Source organism: Diadema setosum, chromosome 8 (assembly GCF_964275005.1).
Source record: "Diadema setosum chromosome 8, eeDiaSeto1, whole genome shotgun sequence".
In the NCBI taxonomy this organism is placed as follows: Eukaryota; Metazoa; Echinodermata; class Echinoidea; order Diadematoida; family Diadematidae; genus Diadema; species Diadema setosum.
Genome location: NC_092692.1, coordinates 4117409 through 4142176, shown reverse-complemented (window position 1 = coordinate 4142176; position 24768 = coordinate 4117409). Strand labels below are relative to the sequence as shown.

The 24768-nt window shown below is 37.2% G+C and overlaps 1 protein-coding gene across 1 annotated transcript in view; it reads left to right on the top strand.

Moving 5' to 3' along the window:
• Positions 1-23073: 23073 nt before the first annotated feature.
• LOC140231458 (3-phosphoinositide-dependent protein kinase 1-like) overlaps positions 23074-24768 on the top strand; it is a 54062-nt gene continuing 52367 nt past the window's right edge. Inside the window, exon 1 of the mRNA XM_072311587.1 lies at positions 23074-23267. Within this exon, the coding sequence (XP_072167688.1) occupies positions 23241-23267 (27 nt within the window). The 5' untranslated portion in view covers positions 23074-23240. The remainder of the gene's footprint in view (positions 23268-24768) is intronic.

The following is a 24768-nucleotide window of genomic DNA, read 5'->3' as shown; positions in this document are numbered from 1 at the left end:
CATGTGTGCTAATCACAATACTCAAAAAGTTCCAAAATTTTTATTGACTTCTTTTTTTATAGCCTTTTGAAACCTGTCGCCAAATTCACCGCCAGATATGTTACCAGTTTCTTTCGTGTTACAGCATTGCGAAAATAACAAGACTATGCAATGACCCTGTGTATATGAAACCCTGAGGATATACTTCATACATTGCAAGTACTTAGATTTTTTGTGCAACAGCTCTTTTTTTAGAATACGGTACAATGTTCAAATATCGGTTTTCTACACTTTTATTTGGACAGATATAACGTGACATACTTTTCACGCCACCCACTGCGACAGATATTGCAATGTCAGACAAATTGTATGTTATACATTACTCCTCGGAATGACGCATCGATTCAACATTAAAGTTTAGTACAAGTGAGAAATATTTGGTAGATATCGCTCTCATAATAATATGATCGACCATATACGTTACCACAGATACGTTACCCCAGATACGTGACCGAATTTTGATGATTGGTCTTGTGCTTTCTGGGGATCAAATCTGGTCAAAATTCATCCCTACACATTACATGCTTCGTTTTGTTGGACCTCAGGATTATATTCTTACACCAAAAGGACAGAGAGGTGAAAAGATCAACACTTCCACATGATTTTTCTTGCTGCGTCAGTGTCTCACAATTTAATGCCAAGTTTTCCGACAGATACGTTACCACATAATCAAAATGCTGAAAAGAAATTGTAAATGTTTTTACAAACAAATCGTTGTGTGCTCATAAACTCCAAAGTTCTGTTCTATAAAACCCAGTCACTTTCATATTCTATGCAACAACTTTGAACGTTTATTTTACAGGACGAAGCTAAGATTCAGCATATCAGTTTTTTGCTTTTCAGATTTAACAGATACGTTACGTATAATTCAGGGCACCCACGGTGGCAAATAATGTTATGTAAAACAAAGTGTTCATAAAACAATTCTGCATAGAATGACGCTTCCATAAAAAATTAAAGTTATGTTCAAATGAAGAATATTCAGTAGAAATTGCTTTGTAACTTCACCGACAGATTCATTTACGGTACGCCAGATACGTTACCAACTTTGAAAGAGTAAAAAGTAGTTTATGAAACGCTTCCGAGAAAAGTTTCAGTGTTCTGTTGCATATTTATTCTAGTGTTTTTCAACATATGAAGAACTACTCAAGATTCATTGATAAGTTGAACAATTATTTATTCATTTTCATTAAAAGGGATGAGCCAAATACGTTACCATAGGTCAAACAACTGTTTAGCATATCGAGTTCATAGAGACTGTACCTACTTCCTTCTAAATGCCTGCAAAAATATATTTTTTAAACCTTGTTTGCATTATCCATCAAAACTTAATGAATATTTATAGTCAGATGGATAAATACATTCAGACGTAAGATGAGAATATTCTGTGAATGAAGAAATCAGCTTTCACATTTAGGGGTCTTTTCCACTACATTTGATAGTTTAAATATTACGTACAATGTTTAAAATGGTTAATTTGGGCTTACATCATTCATTTTTACATCAGTTCATGAGGTAAATAATTAAACAGGTGATATTTATTAATTCATACACAACTAAAATTATTACTTATATTTTACCAGATACGTTACCAAAGGTGATTCGATGTTTTTTAATAGTTATTTCCCTAGGAAAGCAATTCATATTTGTTTCCTGTGAAATTCCAAATAGGATCGTTCCCTTTGCATGATTTGTGGGATTCGAAACTTTATTTGTAAGCGAAATTTGCTAAAAATACAAAGTGAATCTTAAGGTTATATTTCATTTCAGCAAAAAGCATATTTCAACCAACCACACAGAAATAATTTCTACCAATTAGCAAGGGATGACAACATCTTTACCTCTTGAAAAACCCCAATATCTTTAGGGGGGACAGATGTCTTTTCCTAAACAGAAATTGGATCAAAACAATAAATTTAATTCAGAGTTAGGAGTCCATTACAACATGTAAATTTGCGGTAACGTATCTGATTGGTGATCAAAAATCATATATGATGCTCTATTTCAATTCATTTTTACTCAATGAATGGCCATCATTTAGAATGTTCCACTTTTTGTTTCGTATTTGACCGGTTTTGAAGTTTCCGAAAACACATCTTTGAATGTATTACTTTGTGGTTGATTTTTCGGTTTTACTCACATGGAATTGAACACTTAATCTGAGAATGGCCCATATGGGAAATTATGAGGTGCTTGACAGATCAATAAATTGTGTGCTTGCCGAAATGACAGGTACAAAACACAGAAATGAGGCAGTGTTGTCTGTAACCTCACCAGCACAAACTGCACAAAAGTGATGATGCTTCTGAAGACGCAAAGTAATAGGTTATCCACCCCCCCCCCCAAAAAGAAACCCTGAAATTGATTATGGTAAAAGTATATCACATTGCTTCCTTTTGTTTGTAATTATTGTATTGGTTCAAAGCATTGTTTACAATTTAACCTTTTATCAGAAAGAAAGGAGCCACATTTACTAGTAGATTCTTTCATGACATCATGCAGTCTTAGATATCTAGAGTGAGACTGTTGAAGAATGTCCAAATTCAGTCAGACAAAGACTACATTGTCCTAATATACTTATGCTGTGCGGCCATCACTCACTTGGAACAGCAGTATGATATAGGTGCCATGGAAACAAAATGCTTGTAGATAAAATGTGAAGAGAAATAGGTCTACTCATGCAATTTGTGAAACAGGATATGTATAATCAGGGAGGGTTATATAAACAGGATATTACATATCTATAATCAATCACCTCCCTGATACAATACACACACACACACACACACACACACACACACACACACACACACACACACACACACACACACACATACACACATACACACACGCAAACCTTTCTATAGCGGCCGGTAACATTTGCATTGGCTCCTTATTTTCTCCATAAGGACTTTAGGGCTAGGGTTATGTTTGTGTGTATAAGAATTTTGTTTGGCTTATCATGCACATATTTCATGGCAGCTAACGTAGCAGGAGCAAATGTCAAGAAACCAAAAGCGGCCACCCAATAAAGACGAAAAAAGTGGCCGTCATGTAAACATACTTAATATGACTATAGATTTTACTTACTTTTTATTAAACTTACGTGGCCAAAGAATATCTTATAATCATATTATGCTATATGATATTATGGTAATGTTTCTACTATCTTTTTCAGATGACATGGATACGGCCACACACAAACAATTTTCTCGCTTATATTTTCCCAGCGTCAACATCAGACAAACTGTCAATCATTACTAAAGTACCAGGATTTATTTCAGATAAACCTCGATCGTTACACTGTAAATTGACGATTCATCCACATTTACATCATGAATGATAAACGAAATGCCTTTTTATCTACAGTTTTTTTTTGTTTTTTGTTCTTTGTCTGTCAAACACTATATACAGAGAGTACATGTAAGAGTTTTCCTGGATGTAACCATGGTAACGACACTCATTGATTCATCATTTCCGACAGAAAAAAATAGTTCTAGTGCATGGGTCCAGTGCAAATTTTATTGGGATCTCGGTCGGTCAAAAATCAGTCAAAAATGTCAAGCCATGCCACAGCCTTCAGGCATGCACAAATTTAATTCACCGTTATGGTAAAAAAACAATCAAGAAGAGTACATTAATATACACGGTCATCTCTCTCCCTCTCTCTCTCTCTCTCTTTTAAAGGGGCATCAATCAAGAAGATTCATTCAATTTTCATCTCGATCCCTAAAACGATAGGATTACATTGCATTCACAAAAAACAAAATACAGAGAAAATTAAGGCTTACAACTTGATATACAATAAGCACGATAATTTTCAAAGTTATGAATGTGCAAAGTTTAAAAATTTGAGCGTTGATCTGCACACCGCCAGTTTACAATGAAATATAACTTCTGTTGTGCGTATTATTTTGTTTTAAGTAACGTTTCCGCGCTTCGAGGAAGATGGCGACAGGTATGGCTAGATGAACGGCTCTGTTTGTTGTTTGTCATTTGGCACTGTATAAACACACACACACACACACACACACACACACACACACACACACGCACGCACGCACGCACACACACATACAGATACAGTTTCTTGGCGGAATTACAGACATGATGTTTATCAGATTACCATTCAGGCATCGAATACGGATACCAGGGCGTGTCAAATACCCTGATGACCAAACGAGCGCGCTTGCGATGTTCGCGCGTGTACGTACAGTATATCACATCCCAACACCCAGGAGGGCTAGTCGACCTCGATACCTTGTGCTGATAATGACAGCTGCATCTGTCAGACGATTGTGACATTCCGCAAGTTACAGCGCTATCCGGGAGAGTTATTGGGAATCGTTTTAACACTGTCTGCCAGCGCATGTCCTGATTGAAAAAAAAAGGATACATCGTTGCCGATATCTAATGTCACCAACTCAGTCCAGAGCGACGGAGGTAGCTGTATTTCATTTGTTACCAATCCAACCAGGTGAGAGGATTTATGATTAATAATTCTTTCGACCGAATTTTCACTATACAAACATTATGTTAGGCTAGCAGAGTAGGATGATGATTTTAGGGTATAATGTGGTGATGTGTATGCTTTTTGTTGTATATCAAGATCGATACAATGTATTATAATTATGAGGGATCGTCATAAATTAGAACTCATACACCAGGAGCATTATAACACTGCCGAATTATAATCATTGTGTAACTAACATGACTAAGCGTTACTTAATATTTTCACTTATTTGTTTTCTGAGTTGTTTCGATAGCTCAATCATCCCCCTTTTTTTCGTTCGCTTTAGGTTCTCTACCTTAAAGTTTGTGAAGATATTATGATCTCGCCCCAGACCGGAAGAATGGCGAGTCCTCGTTCGAACTCGTCGCTGAGCAGGCAATCGAGTAGCAGTTCACGACCGGGTCATCCCATGTCGGCCGGAAGCTTCATGCTCCATGCCAAGGAGGAACCTATCCGGCTCACTCACACCAATTTTACTGCTGCCGCTCCTCTCACACCACCGCCGCCGGCACCTCCCCCACCATCACCACCGCCTCCACCTTCCACGGTCCCTGCAACTAATCCGGTGAACGTGTGGAAGGTCCGGTGCTTGGTCTACACTGCATTGGCGTTCGCGTTCGTTGGAGTTTGCCTCATCGTGGCCGGAATCGCCTTCCAGATCGACTCGTCGACATCGACGTCGAGACGGCATGGAATCGTCCTGCTCGTTATCGGCATCATTTTCCTGCTCCTCTCCTTCATCGTTTGCGGCCTTTTCTACGGACTCTATAAGCGGATGAAGGAGAAGGCAGAGAACTCAGTGGTTCTGACATCGCTGGTTAAACACAGGAGCCAAGAAGATCAGGAGAGGGACATCCTAGAATCTTCTCGATCTCCGAAACGCTCAAACGGTCGTCCGGATCCAGGGCCGGTTGTGATTGTAGACCGGAGCTAGGACAATCTGCGTCTTTTTTTTTTTTTAACAAGTTCAACTGGCTGCAATTATTATTACCATGTGGATGTCCATGAACACAAACCACGGGTGAGTCAACCATCCGAGCAGTGAATTCTGAAATTCCTAAACCTGACGCGAATGTTGTCTTCCGGCCCGGTGCCATAATGTCTTCAACTAACATCAAGACACAGAAAATCTTGCAGATTTTGTGTGGTCCGTAAAATCGTCCCCTTGATATGATAGCAAATAGATGATACAGAATCAAGATTTTAAATTGGAATAATGCCACTTGTATCAAAATTTCTCCGCCTTACAAAGACAGAGAAAATCGTGCAGATTTTGTGTGGTTCGTAAAATCGTAATGTCGTAATGTCATAATGTCTCCGGCTTTACAAGGACACAGAAAATCTTGCAGATTTTGTGTGGTCTGTAAAATCGTTCCCTTGATATACTAGCAAATAGATGGCATCCCTTGTGCACACGTTCAACTATGTTTACTGCTTTCGTTTTTTGTATTGATGTTATTTCTCTTGTATATCTTCATGCCTTATAGTCTGATGCTTTCGCCGCTGTAGTGGCAGACCACCATCAGTCAGAAAATTTGCCAGGAAGTTTCTAAAAATCATAAGATTAAATATCAAAGTTTTGATAACAATAACATTGCAAAGCACCAAATATTGTAAGATTGTAAATCACAGGAAATTAAAGGTTGTTATCATTGCAACCTTTTCAGAATAGATATGGGTGCATTAATCCTCGGGAGATGGGGCGATATCATTTCAATGTAAGGCTTGTTTGAACAACATACAACATAAACATTAGGATTTGAATCAGCACCCCGTGGAGTGCAGATTCTCACCCTGAGGTATAGTGAGTGAGAAATGAAATAGCAAGTTCACTTAAACATTTATAGGTTATTCACTACATGTCATCGGAAACTGAGCTCATGTTTTGTCCAAGGATGTGAAGACCTCACATCGGTAGCAATGAGAATCACTATCTTGTTGACAATGTCGTTTGTATGGCGCATCTCCTGTGCGCACGCCTCTGATGCGCAACGAGAAACATGACGACGAACATAGTCTTCCGCTCGGGGAGATCTTGCCCCTTGCGAAGAGTGCAACCGTCACCCGAGACCGACTGAAGTTATCCGATACCAACATGCGATTAAATCCGTCATCATTGTCGGCATTTCATACTGAGTTCAATATCGTGATAGTTTCAGATAGTGAAAATGATAGGGCTTAATAATTGCTGCTAATGTGCCCCATGCACTTACCACTGCGTAATACTTATCTTGTAAAGGACAGTCCGCCCATGAACAATGTTCATTACAAACACATCAGCGTTTTGTTATGGGAAGTGCTATCTGGCGTAGATGGGAAACAATAAAAACCTCAGAAACTGCTGAGCAAACAAACTTAAATAACGATTAGTGTCTTTTGATAAGAGGACGCACTTAATCCACCGATTCCTAATACTTTTATGGTATCCCATGTAATCTAGGTCAAGGATAAAGTATATTTATCACTGAATTCTTCGTTGTACATTCGTTTTTGGTTTCCGTTTAAAGTTTCGTTCCGTTTCCCGTTTTCAAACGAATCTGAATTGCTTATTCTTATTTTGCAACAAAATCTTGGAAGATCAAATTCTTATTTCTGTGCCAAATATTGGCAAATTTCTCTCAATTTCTTTCTTATGCTGTGCAAAGTTGATAACTTACCTTTTTTCATTAGTTTTTCTCCAAGATGTGCGGTGAAATTTAGAGTTGCCAAATGAGTAATGACCAAATGAAAAATTCTGCAGCCAAAGTATTCACAGATTTGACGAGTTAGGGCATTCATTGTGTTTGAGATTGGTTCATCAAGCATGTTGCTCAAACAGAGCGTGTGGTCAGTAAATTCATGATGCTGTGTCCAGAATCGAGTTGGTCAAATAATGAATGACCCTTAAAATCGGCCCGCAAAACATGAAGGGAGATGAGGGAAATCCGGAGATTTTATAGCATTTTGAAACGTTTTGACAAAAAAAAATAATAAAGTAAATCGGTCAGGAATAAGGGGTTTACAGCATCAATGGGTGGCAGCAGTAAGTGTCAGCGGAGTGGTGTACAACTCTTCTTTGTTGTGATGAGGGAAAATTCATGTTTGTCTCGACATTCAGGCTTAATCTATTTTCTTGAGCAACAACATGCACACCGTGCAGAAGTTCATATTCTCCGCATCATGACGATTCATAAAGTTGAACCTGAAAACAAGACTTGATGGAGAAGAACAAACCAAGCTTGTAATTACATTTTGTGTACAAAATTGATTAATACATGTTAACATCTAGTCACCAGCTTAATTAATGATCATTATTTATGGGACGATTCCTTGGATCTTGCCCGATTTTTCTTAAATTGTCAATGGTTTATTCAAAAATTGTGTGTGAACTAAACAATGAAGGAACGCTGTTAAAACGCGACGTTTGGTTTCTATTCAACAACATCGCGACGAATTCATTCGCGTTGTGACTTATAGCCTGACATTTTGAATGTCGTACTGCCAATATAAGAATGTGACATCGGGTAATTTATAGCAATGCATCAGGCAATTTGCAATTGTGTCGACTCGATTTAAGGAATTTTCTTCTCCGTGTTTCCTGTACACGGTACACAGAGAGAGAAAAAACGAAGGGGAGAAAGAGAAGGTGGCATGTGATACTCTCTCTCCCGCCTTCTCTCTTTCTACTCCAGTTGCATTAAATTTGATGGATCTTAAATTCTTCCCATTTCAAAATGCAGCCTAAACAATAAGAGAGGCGAGATGTAATGTAGGACTCTGAGATGAGCGAAGTACACCTAAAGCTCTTCACTGGATGCGCTTCCAAAACCGACACGGGGATTTTCCAATCTGCCTGAAAGCAGGGAGGCATAAAAGTCGTCTCACCTCCCGTTGAAAGCAATGAAGTCATCCACTAACACTTATATAGGGGTAGAAGTGAAAATCCCGCGCCATGTTCAAGCTGATCTGACAGATAGAGATGATATTATCCGGAGAGGCAGAAGCGAAACAGTGAGAATTTCGCTGAAATCATGCAGTATGAACAATGAAAATATTGCGAGAAAAACATAAAGAAGGTTCTGGTAGGCCTATATTACAGATTGTAAGAGTGACATCGAAGGTAACAAGTAAAATAATTTTGCAAATTAGAAGAAGATGATCAAGAAAACAAATATGTGCTACGTAGTCTCGTAAGTCTTTTATTCGCTTTAGAATACATTCAAACTGTTTCTGTATTGACAAGAATTGGAAAAGACTTTAAAAGTATATTAACGTTTTTTCTCACTTTGAATATGATCGCTCCAGAGTTGTCATGGTTAAGCAATGCTGTCTTGTTTCAATTTGAAAGGCTCATGATGGCAGAATAATTGGCAAAAAGAATGAGTGTTTGACATTAGTTTCACCTTACAGTCAATTAGGACTGTTGTAAACCGTTGGTATCTTCGCCTGGTGCGATTTCTTGTTGAAATATCATTAATAAAAGATTTTGATAGCATTTTTTTTTTTGGATAGCATTGTTTTTGCGAAGCACGCTTTTGAACTTCCATGATATAAGAAGAGTTTTTGTCTCATTTCAGCGACAATCTTTCTTTATCAACATCAACACTTCATTGCATTCAGAGTTTGATAACAAATATATAGTCCTTGTTCAAAGTAGGCCTATGTACACTTGTATACGCGGAATAGATTTATTTACCCTTTAAACGAGGATCCTCCTAATCCAGTTCGTCTGAGTATGTTCAGTTTGAAAAATTCGTGTAATCGCTTCGTAGCTCAGTTGTTTTATCGACTGACTCGTTCGGAGCTATACTTTGTCGTATAACCACTTTTGGTGTAAGAATCGAAGTAACATCGGCCCACTGTCTACTTCCGATGTTATACAAACGTACTTAATTTGATGTTTGGATTGGTCAATTACGAATGCATTTTGTATAGACTCCGTGTAACCGGTCATTGAATTATGTACACCTAGAGTTATTGAATTATACAATGAAGCAGGAAGTAGATTTGCTGACATATGAAAATCTATCAGCTCCATGGCATACGTGATGCTTAATTGGTAACCCTTCCTATACCCTCTGGCGGCTTTCTCTATAACGCAAATGTTCATTAATTGTATTAGATGCTAATCGTGATTGCTTTTGAACGCTCACCCAGGGGCGTGTTAACCCTTGTTACTCCCTCCCCATAGGCGCCAAAAGCACGACGCACAGCACGTACGATATTCTCATGCATGAGCTGTGTTCGTCTCTCGTTCGTCGAATGGGGGGACGGCCGGGGTAAGCTTGTGTGTCATGGTATGCATGTGGCGGATTGATTTACCACCCAACGGGGTAGGTTCATCACCGACAACATGCCGTGTCCTGACAACGTGATATCGCCCTCCGGTGAACCCCAGAAGATATTAAAGGGTTCTTCTCCCTCACCCCTCCCCTACCCTCCACTTCACATATCGGTAACAACGTACATTGAAGGGACTGCTTGGAGGAATGGGCGACATTGAGATTAACTCAGTAGGGAGGGGGCATGCAGGGATAGGATGGGGATGATGTTAGATGGGTGGTTCTTAATTTAAATGATAACTATCCCTTTCTGCCTCGTTTTTAATGACGTTTTCACCCAATTGATGGCATTGTATTTAACATGGTAGAATAACGCAGTTGGGTATTTCAAAAGCACGTAACGAATCGGCAAAATATAATGGAGAATATCACAGTCATAACCACACCTATCCATCCATTATCTCTAGAGTCATTTCATAAGATTGTGACCCAAGCACCCTGCTGACAGTCAGGTGAAACAAATTTCCACAAATTTTGATTAAGTTTACTTCCAGTTTGGTCATTGGCCGGAATTTCCTCTGTAGTTTCGTAATAAGTGTACATGTTATTATGCAAATTCGACTTCGCCATCACGCGTGCCCGACCATAACTCGTACTCTATAATAGAGAAAACTTATATCATGAACGCGCATGATCAAGGTAGGCGTATACACTTCGCGCTTGTTTTGTTTGAACGAGTTATCAAGAATTCCATAAAGAAATGAGTAATTTGAAAATGTGTGTCTTGATTGAAATTATTTGTTAAGCGGATAGATTTTATTTTCGTCGGTGCCGATATCTTACGTAATCTTTGCCAAGATCACGGTGTTTCAAGATACTAGTATAGTGCCTGAATTTATCAGACGCTCGAAAATTTACAAAGATGTTCGTCAATTCAAAAACAAAAATGTAAATAGAAATGTAACTAATAATGATTACAGCTGCCATACCAACCACATTTAAATGCTTAAAGCTGATTGGTTGCATTCCGACTGCCACAGTAATAACTGCAATCAATGCCGCTTATACAGGTAATTGTAAACATCTTCATGCTCTTGACACAGACTACATTATGCATAGCAAACCTCTTTCAGTCTTTATGCAAGACCTGTGGGAACAATTTTCATAAAAAGTTGATATGATAACAACTCTTGCCGGAGTGTCAATTGTCATGGTAACAACAAGAATCCATCTTCCTGATCGGCTGTTGCTATTGGAAGCTGCCATTCCAGCAAGAGTGACTATCCTAACATCTTTCATGAAATGGGACCCAGATTTGTGGCGTCTATTTAAGAGCTAGTCGACCCTTTAAGGATGGCACAGGCCTATTTGGCCATCGTAATACGTGTGGCTCAATTTCTCGGGGAGCTGACGGCATGTGGTGCTCGCATAGCCTATCAGAATGCCGCAGCATCACAATCCTGCATCCTCTCCTTTTCCCACGTGCTAAATTTGTCATGCATAGGCCCCTTCATTAAGTGCACGCATGGCAGGGCAGTATACCACTATTCGCTTCTCTTTGATCCCGTTGCTGTACAGGATCTTAATGTGTTGTGTGAGGTATATAAATATAATATTTGCGCATACTATATACCGCCTGTGTGTATTGTCCACAATGCATGATGACTCACGACTGTATGTAGCAAGAACAGTCACGTTACTTGATTTTACTCTATTATATAATTATAGCTTTAGTGCATACTATTTTTAAACCTTTTCCGATCGACATGATTCGTTATTCCAAACCTATGATACCAAAAAGTAACCCCGAATATCACAATCGACAAAAAATGAAGCCGAACTCATTCAGGATTTAAGAATATCATGACGCCCTGCGTCCTGCCGCCTTTGATCAAAAAAAGATATCGCTCGAAAAGTATCAATGTTGTTAATGGAAGAATATCATAATGGGTATATGGTTTCCCTAACTCGCATTAGTGTGTGTTGCCCATCATTTTCATTGCCTGGTTAGGTTTAATCAAGGGATACAGCTTTCTGTTCAACAGAGTGGATTTCGACCTAAGCTCAATAGCGATTCAAGGTTTCTTTTAAAAGGAATTTGATATCAAGGGTATGGATAATGCAATTTTCTGCATTAACAGAGAACCATTGATATTTTTTAGTGTCAATCACCCCCACCCCTTATTGACCAAGTCATTAGTTGCAACAAGATTTTAAGTGATAAAATTGGTCATGATATCAGCTTAAAAAAAAAAAAAATGGGTTTTTTTTTTTTTTTGCTGTTTATAAAGTTTCTTTATTCGTAGTTTGTCTATGTCTAAAATTGAATTATGATTCCCTTGAGATGCGTTTGGACTACGACTCTATAATTATCGTGAATTTCACTGACGTCAGGAGTGCGGAAATTTCTTAAGTCTTACACCAGATTAGATGGTTTACTTGGGACTTGACCTATAGCTATCTGCGATACTGCACATGTACCCAGATACTGATGATGATGTTGATGCTGCTGCTGCTGCTGCTGATGATGATAATAATAATAATAATAAAATGATGATAGTCACAGGAGCAACAACAACAATGATGATAATAATGATCGTAATAATACAAATAAAAAGATCCTCTTTATCCAGGTTTAGCCTCTTCAGTGTTGACACTGTAGGGCGCCATGCCATCAGTTCAGATCTCAGCAGCGTTTGAAAAATTCGCCTGAAGCGTCGCCATGCAAGCCCACTGCAGCTATATCCATTCACTAGATCGAGAGGGACATGGAGGGAAGCGCCTTGTCCAATATTAAGCGCTGTTCTGGATTCGTACTCGGGTGCTCTGATTAAATATCAAGAGTCTTATCCATATGCCACAGTGCCCCTATATAAAAGATGATCTTGTTGTTCGTTCGATTAGGCCATAATCTCAAGTAAAGTGATGCTTAGTAGACCGTTTCTGTAATGTATTACAATAGTTTTATCAATAGATTTTTTTCCCCTGCAGCCTACTAACGAAGCATTTCATTCACCTGCTCCTTCTCAATTAAGTTCCATAGGCTAGGTAGGGCAAGCCTCCGCCAAGCATTGTTGTTGTTATCGGCAACTTTTTTTTTTCATAAACAAAGCATGCATAGAATTCCAAATACACTACATGAGAATAAAATAAATCACATGTAATCACTTAATCCTCTTATCATTATTAAGGACCTATTCCTGAAAGTTTCAACAAAATCAGTGCATTCCTTGTTTGAGTAATATTGGTGAGACAAACAATACCACAACGCATCCCAGAAACATAAAATAATAAGCAATTCAAATTAAAAAGTTGCGGGTTGGTTTATAATTCGTTTGCTTAGCATGCCCTATTATAATATAGTACACTTGTACATTTTTTTCTTCCTCGTCAGTGAATACGATGCATCATTTTGTGAGACAGAGAAAGTCATTTCATGTTCGTACCATCCAGGGACTTGGGAGCATCGGGGCATGGTGAGGATTCCAATGAAGTCACTCCGTTTATGCCGTTTATTGTCTGAGACATTAATCATCCCCTTAGCAAAACATGTAATCAAATTTGGCAGTTGCCTACACGTGGTCTGTCTGTTCGCCGCGATATATTTCATTTTGTGCACATCCTCAAACTCATGCTCGTTTTAATTCACGTAATTTATATTCTTCCCATGACACTTCCTTTCGGCGAACAATGCGATTTGTTATTCTGCTTACGCTGATTAATAAAAGTAATTGTGATATCATGCCTTTAATACCGAGGGTTGCTGCTTCGATATCAACACAGTTCCCCCAAAGAGGGCTCCCTGTAGCATCGTCACACTGACTGGCAGCCTCATTAGGGCCGGTTATAGGGATAAAGCAAAGCGAAACAAAAGAGCAGTAAAGGTAAAAATTAAACCGTCAGAAATATATATATATATATATATATATATATATATATATATATATATATATATATATATATATATATATATATATATATATATAATTATGTCACAATGATGTTCTTTTGATTTCCTATACGTGCGTGCAGAGTGTGTGTGTGTGTGAGGGCTCCCTATAGCATCGTCACACTGACTGGCAGCCTCATTAGGGCCGGTTATAGGGATAAAGCAAAGCGAAACAAAAGAGCAGTAAAGGTAAAAATTAAACCGTCAGAAGTATATATATATATATATATATATATATATATATATATATGTCACAATAATGTTCTTTTGATATCCTATACGTGCGTGCAGAGTGTGTGTGTGTGTGAGTGTAAAAGCCTGTGTTGATTTTCTTTCGGGGAACCTACTCCTACAAGCATCTGCTTCTATGTAGGTTCCCTCCACACACAGTTTTATTCATCCGTCATGAATATATACCCTTGAGAATAATTTCAACTGATATTGTGCTATGTAAATGCTTTTGTATATACTGAACTTATAACTTATAATTTATGTGTCACTTTACATTGTCATTGATGGATGTTGTAAACACAACACTGTATGATTTGTGTGGAAACCTAATAAATGAAATGAAAATTAAATATACCACAATTGCATTGGTCATGGTTGGATTATGCTGATCCCCCCTCCAAAAAAGTTATACTTTTGTTTATTGCATTATTTTGATTCACCTCGTTCCGAACTTTACTTGCTTTGTTTATATCAGTATTGTTAATCTGAAATGTGGAAAGTGTGGAGATAATGTAGAAGTGGTAAGTATGCAGCTGGAATTGAGGCTTTCTAAAAGTAATCTGTTCTGGGATTTTTTTCTCTCTCTTTATCCTTTATTTCACAGGACGGACTCATTTTTGAACTATCTACCCATGGCAAGGTTCTACCAACATTTGCAACATTTTTGTCGATGTCCAACTTTATGCAAGCGCCCTTGAACAGAATTTCGCTTCCTATGAGGGAAGAACTCATCTTTGTGGTTTTACAGTCACTTCGTTTTTATCATTTCTAGCAATGGCAATTATGATAAACATAACGACTTATAGCAGTGTATGGTTGCTGCAATATTCATCTTCGTGTGATATTTTCTTTACAAACCTTCGATGATTTGATACGAATGATGTTACATCTTACTCTTTTATCGATAATTTTTAATATTGGAAAAGATCTGTTGTGTACGGTTCACAGAAACTTGTTTTGTAATGACCGCTGTCAATTTGAATGGTTGTGACTAATTACCTGAGATTTGTGAAAAAATGGGGAAGTTTGCAATTCCACAAGGTTCCTACTTTATATACGAGTTTGATGCCCCCCCCCCCCCCGATGCCCCCCCCCCCCCCCCCCATTCTGGTCGTCTGGTTTATCTACGTTCATTACAGCTATACAGTGAGTATGTACGCATCGTTTTCTTGGTCAGTTTACTGTAACTGGTGCCAAGAATCCGTAAAAACACACAAAGACAAAACAAAACAAAAACAGCATGGGTGTGTTCCACTATCGCGCCACCAAACGTAGATGGCGTGCGTCGTAATCACTGCAAGTCAACCAAGGAAGTATCTTTGTCCAACACAGCTGCTCGATATTGGATAGGGCCTACCCCTTTTCTTTTCCGTATGCTGAAATAAATATCAACCATGATCAACCAATTTGTACAACTCTGTATTCAAGTTTAGATCTATCAATCATTGTTTAACTGTGTCAGTTTGTTGTCATTTATCACAAATCTGAAAGGAGCTGGAGGCTCACGTCAGTCACAATCCTTAACACATTGGTGCCAAACTGAAGAGGACTGGTGCACGACATTAGTCTCTCCTGCACTTTTTAGCTGGTTTTGAAAAGAATTGTGGCCAGCCTTCTACCCATCAGTCATTGATGTGAAATATGATACGGCATTACATTGTGTTCCATAAAGAGTATATGGATCGTAAGGGCTTTTTTAAACCTTACAATTTAAGTGAAACTCTATCATGAATTTTAGTTGACTTTTTTAACTAGAGCAAATTAAGACAAGCGCCCAAATTTCCAGGAAATCTAGCAAACACTGTGGGCAAAATAGCAAATGTAGAACATTGAGATGTCTACGCAAGAGTGATATTGGTCACACCAACTAGATTAAATTAGACAAGACGATGATGGAATTCCTTTACAACTTTATGTGTGCAAACGAATAGGCGGACATGCTCTTACAATTTCATGTAATTGATAAATTTTGCATTATGTAACTGTCTAGGGAAACGTTCAAAGTTTTAGATGTGATTAATCATCTATCGCTTATCTGATTTTGATGAAAGTTTGGCAAACGAGAACAAATATTCTAGCTTTCGGATTCTGTATCCAGTGAAGGTAACGTTGGAAATGGATTTCCACTTCGGTAGAGCTATAATTTAATGAGTAAAGAGTTGTGATTTAGTGTGTGTGTTACTTATATAAAATCACTGTGCCTTTCAAAATGGTTTTGTGTAATTCAAACCTGAAAAGCATTTTTCTACCACTTGAGCATTGATTGGTAATAATTGTATGTCTATAGATTTTACTTTATCATTTTGCTTTCACTTTGCTTTTATTTTGTAAAAATTATTTATCTCCTTCATAATGGGTTTAATCTAACCATTGTTTCTATAATTATTATAAGCTTGGTATTCAATCAACCAAGGACATATAGCCAATATAATAAGATGTTTTTATGTGTGTTTGTAAATAAGAGTATGCATGCAAAATAAAATGACAAACTATCATGTGCATTCAATAGGTGTACCCGTGTTTTAGTGACATTGCGGCTACAGCATTAGTTTGCGTGATATAAAGTATATGACAGTAATAACAAATACCAAGCATACTAGTATACAATTACTAAATCATAACGACGGGATTCGTAATCATTGTAGAGAGTATGATATATCACCCTATCTCTCTCTCACTCTCTACCTATATTTGATGTACATATATATATATATATATATATATATATACATATATATATATATATATATATATATATATATGTATATATATATACATATATATATATATACATATATATATATATATATATATATATATATATATATATATATATATATATTGTATATATATATATATATATATATATATATATATATATATACAAACATATTGAGAATTCACGTATTGGCTCCAATATAACGAAGAATCAAAAAAATAAACTATAGTAATGCATAAACACAAATTGAACATTTGTGTTTTGGTACCGTTATTCCACGTCGAGACTCCTGAGGAAGGTGGAGGCCACCGAAAATTCGAGTACAATAAACTCATTCTTTATTGGAAAAAAAAAATGCATTGCTAGTTTATTTCTTGATTCTTCGTTTTATATATATATATATATATGGTGGTTCAGGAGTTACCTGCAAAACCGAAAACAATATGTATCTCTGAACGAGAATAACTCAAGTTTCAAATTTATTAAATGTGGCGTCCCTCAGGGTAGTATATTAGGTCCTTTACTTTTTATTGTTTACATCAATGATTTTTGCAGGTCATCTGATACACTCTCATTTATACTTTTTGCTGATGACTCAAATGTTTTCTTTTCCCATCAAGACCCAGTTACTTTAATTGACACCGTCAACTCTGAATTGAAAAAAGTGACTCAATGGATAAGAGCTAATAAATTATCACTTAATCTCCAGAAAACTAAGTATATGCTTTTTAGTAAATCCATAGAAACATTAAGCACAGATCTTATTTTTGATGGTACTCAATTAGAACGTGTATCCCACATAAAATTCCTTGGTATTACAGTGGATGATAAGCTTTCGTGGAGGCCACATATTATCAACATAAGTAAAATAATTTCACGAAATATTGGTATTATCAACAGACTTAAGTTTCACATTCCATCGTCGTCTTTGTTAACGTTGTATTTTTCTTTAATATTACCTTATCTTAATTACGGAATTTTAGCATGGGGTAGCGCCCATCAAACTTTATTAGATAAATTATTATTATTACAAAAGAAAGTACTTCGTATTATTTGTGGGGTTTCGCCACGTTCTCATTCAGATTCATTGTTCATTGAATATAAGATTTTAAAAATTAAAGATTTGTTTCTTTTTCAACTGGGCCAGTTCATGTTCAATTATAACACAAATGCTCTTCCCAATATTTTTAATTCAATGTTTCCACGAAATCAATCTTTTCATGATTATCCTACTAGGAGCTCTAATGAGTTTCACTTACCCCTTTTGAGAACCTTATTAGCTCAGAACACATTTATATACATCGGCCCTAAATTTTGGAATTCATTAGGTCCTGAAATAAAAAATTCTTCATCGTTATACATTTTTAAGCGTAATTTGAAATCTTTTTTGTTAAATTCTAGCTAAGATATTTATTTTCATTACCTATACAGGTTACAGCAAACATGAGGGTCATCATCGGTTATTTAATTCATTATTACGCAGTGAAAAACGGCATTGCTAGGCAATGAAATACGGCGTGTTATTTGCATAATTTCTACACAGCTGCGTGCAGTCACCAGCTGTTCGAAGCACCTCATCAATTCTCTCTTCCGTTTCTCTTGTTCAGCGTGTAGGCATTCTCTATCTTTCCTCTCCCTCCCTCTCCCTCCCCCTTCTCTCTCATTTCTCTCTCTCTCTCTCTTTCTTCCTTTCCCTTTCTTCCACTAATTCTTTTTTTGTCCCATTCCGTTCGATTGTATCTCCTTAGTTTAGTTATGCCATGTTGTTGTGCATATGTGTAATGTATTTGTAATTGTATGTGTATTTTTGGAAGAAATTCTTGAGTGGTCCACAATCTACAAGCACTGCTTTTTAGTGGACCTCTCAGTTCTCTTTTTTTTTTCTCCTCAAAATATAACTTTGTATTTTCCCGTATGTATACATGATTCATCTCTATTAGTTTGTTGGATATCGTTAATCCTTCGCACTTTGTACTGTATACATGCTTATGATGGATTTTCTGATTTACCTCGTGTTATGTTTTGTTGGAAAGAAAATGAGAATGAAATAAATGAATTGAATTGAATTGAATTGAATTGAATATATATATATATATATCAGGGCTCCACACTAACTTTTATTTTTGGTGGCCCAAAGGCAAACATCCGACCGTTTTTGGTGGCTCGATCAGGCCACCAAATTCTTCATTTCTGAAATTTTGGTGGCCCGACGTGCGTTTTTGGTGGCCCCGGGCCACCGGGCCACCGTTAGTGTCGAGCCCTGTATATATATATATATATATATATATATATATATATATATATATATATATATATTGAGATATTACGTATTGGCTCCACGAAAAAATGAAGAAACAAACTGGTAATGCATTTTTGGCCAATAAAGAATGAAGTTATTCGCCTCGAATTTTCGGCGTCAAACGCCTTCTTCATTGTCAAGACTCCTGAGAAAGGCGTAGGACGCCGAAAACTCGAGTCGAATAAAGTCATTCTTTATTGGCCAAAAATGCATTACCAGTTTGTTTCTTCATATATATATATATATATATATATATATATATATATATATAAGAGCTAATTTTTTTCTGTGAGATGTGTAGTGGCCTGAAATAAAAGCAAATACAACAATCCATTTCGAATCTTAGTTGTGCGATCGGAAAACCGAAATATAACTTTTTGGAAATTTGATGGTCCGAAATTAATATCTAGTTGCCCTGACCTGTAGTGTAGTTAGTATAGTTTTGGTTGAGATGGGACTTTAGGTTTTAAAGGGGATGGCTAGTAATCGATCAGTGGGAATCAGTGGGAATGCTGGGAGATGATTGTTCCAATCCTTGTGGGATTCATTTAAGAGGACATTATATATCTACTGTTGTGTGAAATTTATTTGCTTCAGAACGGTCTCATATTCAAGTAATGTGCAGATTAATGCCCCGTCACTGACCAGGCACGCTAACCTGGAAACATTAAACTGCACATTACTTGAATATGAGACCATTCTGAAGCAAATAATTTTCACACAACAATAGATATATAATGTACTCTTAAATGAATCCCACAAGGATTGGAACAATCATCCCCCAGCATTCCCACTAATTCCACTGATCAGTTACTAGCCATCCCCTTTAAACCTTTTGCAAGATAATAAGAAACCACTTGTGAAATACTAAAGAGCATTATTCTTAGAAGAATTTAAAGTTTATTTAATAAAAATCGATTTTGAAATGGGTGACATATCCAAAAACAAAGTGGTCACAATAAAAGGTAGGTCCCACCACCATCAGTTTTAATAACGTATTACAATCATGATGACATTGAATTCGTTAACATAATTCAATTCAATTCAATAGTTTATTTATTTCCATCATCACAAAGAAAGAAAAGAAAAAGTTGACATAATCCAAAGTGATACAATTTTTTTTTCATTTCTCTTACACTCGTCCGATAAAGGATTTTTTTTTCAATACAATATAAAGTATATTATACACGAATGGTGTCGTAAAAAGAAACAATGCACTTTGTCATGGCAACAAAAATAGTAAATAATCACAATGATGGAAAACAGTGTTCCACTAAAAAAGCCACGCTTGTAAAACGTGGAACACTGGAACAAAACAACAACAGCACCAATTTGTTATACCAAATAGACATATTCATTTCAATTCTTCTATATACTATTGTACATTTTACTAATTGATATAATGATGTTGATACTATGAACAATACTTACTAGGATAACATAAGGACGGCCCAAGTCCATAATATGATTATTTGGCTATTATCTTGGAAATCCCTTGCAAAAATCAATATGAATACAGATGATTATTGAAATTACTTCTTTACATTTCACTTTATATTCTACATAACATTGCCATAACTGAAAAATCAATAGGAATGATAATCATTAGGACGTTATTTTGGTGGGGTTTTTTCCCCTCAAAGTTCCCTTGGATGACTTTGGGTCTCTCCTATATTTAGGTACTTAATTGCTGATGATGACAAAATTAATCATGCCTACATTATCACTGCGATAAAAGTACATGTTCACAGAACCGGGCAAGAGAAAATGATTATATGAATATAAGCATGCACAATCTGCTTTACAGTAATTTGCTTTACAGTAATTTGCTGTACAAATTTATTATAAATATTATTCAGTAATGTTATCATGTTTAACAAATGAGATGTTCAGTACTTTTATAATCAACTTCTAATTTTTTCTTCCACAATGTGTAACAAAAAAAAAGAGATGAACAGGAAGGAAATACATTTTTATTGTGTCAAAACTATGCGAATATTACGTGACTTTGTATAGAAAAACCATTTTTAGAGTACATTATCCTTACATTATTAATGAAAATTGATAAATACCATCGGAAAAGTGTATATGTGTGTGTGTGTGTGTGTGTGTGCGTGTGTGTGAGTGTTTGTGTGAGTGTGTGTGTTTATGTATGTACAAAAAAACGAAAAAAAAAAACAGAACAAAACAAAGCAAAAAACCCAAAAATATTTCTCAGTGGGGAAGGAAAAGTACACTGTTGGGCAAGAATAAGCTGTCAAAGAGGGACTGGAGAATAACGTCTGTAGAGGGCAGCATATTGATTCCCACTTTCATCAGCTGAGAGGCCGAGCTGTCCAACTTGTGTGGGAAGGACCGACAGATGTTTGAAACGCACGCATGCGTGCCGTACGTTATGAATGCATTAATTTCTCATTTTTAAACTCTTAGACACTATGTATCAAAATAATCAAGTTATCAAGTAATTGACATGATTCATGGCAATAATCTCACAGGGAGTTTCTCTCCACCGGCCGTGAAAGGGGTGGGGGAGGGGGAGGTTGAAGCCTCCCCCTTCAGTTCTAAAAGAAAGTGGGGGGGGGGGGGGGTCGAACAACCGAAATGACAGAAATGACTTCTAAAACTGTAACAACAAAACTCATGACATGGGGTTGGTTTTGTAATTGACCTTTGATCCCCATAAGCCGGGTCCTCTCCCCCCCCCCCCCCCCAAAAAAAAAAGGCCCGTACTCAATATGTGATGGATAGATAGATAGATAGATAGATAGACAGATAGATAGATGAATAAATAAATGGATAGGTGGATGAATAGACAAAAGATGGAATACAGACATTCTGGAGCTCAAAGAGGAACTCTATTCCAAGTAAACACTGATTTTGATGACTAGAGCAAACTCGTTAATCAATCAGAAAAGTGAAAGTTCGATTTCAATTGAAAGTGAGTTATTGGCCTACTTAAAGCTAAGGAGTTGCAAACGATCATTTTCACAAACCAATAAAACTAAAGGAGATTTGAATGTCATCAATTTGTATGTCTTCAATTTCACTGCACACCAATTCATTTACTATATACTTCTATTTCTATACACTTTTTTTTTTGTTCTATTATTATTCCCACCCTTCACAAGATTCATTTTTACGTGTTTTTTTTTTTCAAGTTTCTGACGATATCTTTCGGTAGGGGAGTTAGAATTGTTTTAAAATGGGCCGAAATACGATTTGAATACATTCTCTTATATACAAAAGGGCAACTCAATAAGACTTAAGTGTCATCATTATCTCATCGTTTGATTATCCTCACAGAATTATTATTGATATCACAATGATTCATTTTAAAACACGAAAAATTTATCATTCCAAAAGTGTCACTTTGGTACGTTGAATACGAGTATTTTTAGTAAAACATTAATTGTTGCTTGATTTCACAATAAATCACTATCAAAGTAGGCCTACATGTAGTGGAGCTCCAGTGGAGAGCTATCAAAGCGTTTGGAATTTGACAATAATAATGCAGTTATTGTGATGTCACTATAATGATAAAGCCCCCAGATAGACCAACATGCTAAAGCACAAAGGGTGAAATAGAACTTGAATGAACGCATGTCAACCTCAATAAGTAACTTAGCAGTCTTCTCAGGGCGTTTAAAGTAGTCTACAGGAGCAAGCTTCATGAGGCAAAGATTTCAAGGAAACGCCTTCTCCTCAAGAATGCTTTGAAAACAATTACCGGTAGGGCCTACCGACATCTCCTTTTATCACTAATGCGTGCGCAGATTGCGTGGGTATTTGTGGCGCTTTCGCCTGAAAGGGGAAGACGTGTATAAATTAACAATGCCAAAGACTGTTTACACTTAAGAAATCGCACAGCCACGCAGCCATCACTTTTTCTTTCTTTTTTTTTTTTAAAGCAAGCAAAACACACACACATGCACACAACCGGATAAAAACACGAAAACAGCCACTGGGTGGGCAGATTTGTCATTATTGTCTGCTTTCAACGTTCGGGCTTTAAAGCCACCATAGTCATAAGCATCCGTAATTCGTCGACCTCTTCAACGTGTTTACAATTAGCGAGCCTCTGGCCGAATTACCGTGATAAGAGATACAAATACTGCACCTTTTCTCGGATTTCTGCAACTGCGTTGAAACTTCCTGATCTGCTATGAATTCTTCTAGGTGACTAAGACAGTTAGAAGAGTTCCTGAGATCAACTGACCATTTTTCGCGAGATGGCAAGTGTTAATTCAGCCGAATACGTGAGTATAGTAGCCAACCGGCAAAATATTAGACCCCCGACATTGGGTGATTTGGGTACGTCCGTGAGCATAGGCAATGCATGCAGTCTACTGTTGTCTTGCTAGACCTACATAGCGCTACGGCTGTCCATGTCCCGATGTAGGATCGTGTATGGGGCTTGAAGTCCTACGTGACACTACAGACAGCGTACGTTCAGATTAACAGATATTGAGCATTATGCGTTCTTCATGTTAGCTACTTATACTATTAACAGGGTCAGAATTATTCAATTATTTTCATATGTTACCGTTACGGCGTTAAGCTCCTCCGGTTGTTTGTTTTTCCAGCAAGGTGTGTGTGTGTGTGTGTGTCCAACAACTGAATCATTCATTACATTGGATTCATACATGGCATGGGGTCCATGTCCATGTATCATGATGTTCATGACATGAACATGATGAAGAATGATTGATATGACAATGTGATGTGGAAGATTGAGGCATAGAGAAAATATAATTATTTAAAAAGATGAGAGAGCCAATGAATAGAGAATAATTTGTGTGTGTTGGTAGATCTACACTACAACACACACACAAGTCATGTACCATATTAACCCCGGGACGCTCCGTGTACACAGTTACACACTGTGGGAGCGTCCTGAGTCAATAGAGTGCTATATCGGTAAGCTTGAAAAACATACACAGTCTGTCACAGATTTTCGCACCTCCGTAAGTTTCGAATTTCACTAGAAAAAAACTTACTTTTATAGTATACATAAGATTCTTATCTAATTCCTACCATACGTTCACCTTGTTCTTGTTCACACTGGTCCAATGATCTTGAAAAAACATTTTTTTTACAGGTCCATCTCCTAGCTCCCCATCCCATTCACCATTTTCGAAATCAGTATGCAGTACACTGCGCACGTAAATATTCATGTGCTGGGCGGAGTCGCAATGCTTTTAGCCTTCTGACAAGGCCTGCGCGCGCGTACCCACCCAGAAAGCAACGCAATATACAGCGAGAGGGTTTGCCACAACAGTATGATATGGCCTTGCTGTAAAGCTACAGCTGTACAGATGAATTGACGGCCAGCGCATGCGCACAAGTTTCAAATCCATTGACTGTATAAGATGTCGTTCTCCCAAGTTCCTTTCGACCGAGTCGTATTTAACTCATCAATTCGAGCAGAAATGGAATATTGACAGGACCAAAAGTTGAACGCAGTCAGTCTTCAACATTATAACTTCACCTGTAAGTCTTCATATTACAGAATTTTTGCGATTTCATATTGATATTTAAGCGCTATACTTCGCCTGTCATGATCATATCTGCTACAATGCGCAGCCCCAACACTGCGTGTTGGGGCTGGTCGCAGTTAGTACCATATGTAGTTTGACTGAAAGATTGGTCTGTATTTTGTTGCCGGGGATATGTTCCGCGGAGACTTTGTCTGGCTTCATGGAATCCCCTCACCCTCCTCGCTGTAAAAGCAAAAAATGATAAAAGACTCCTCCGGAC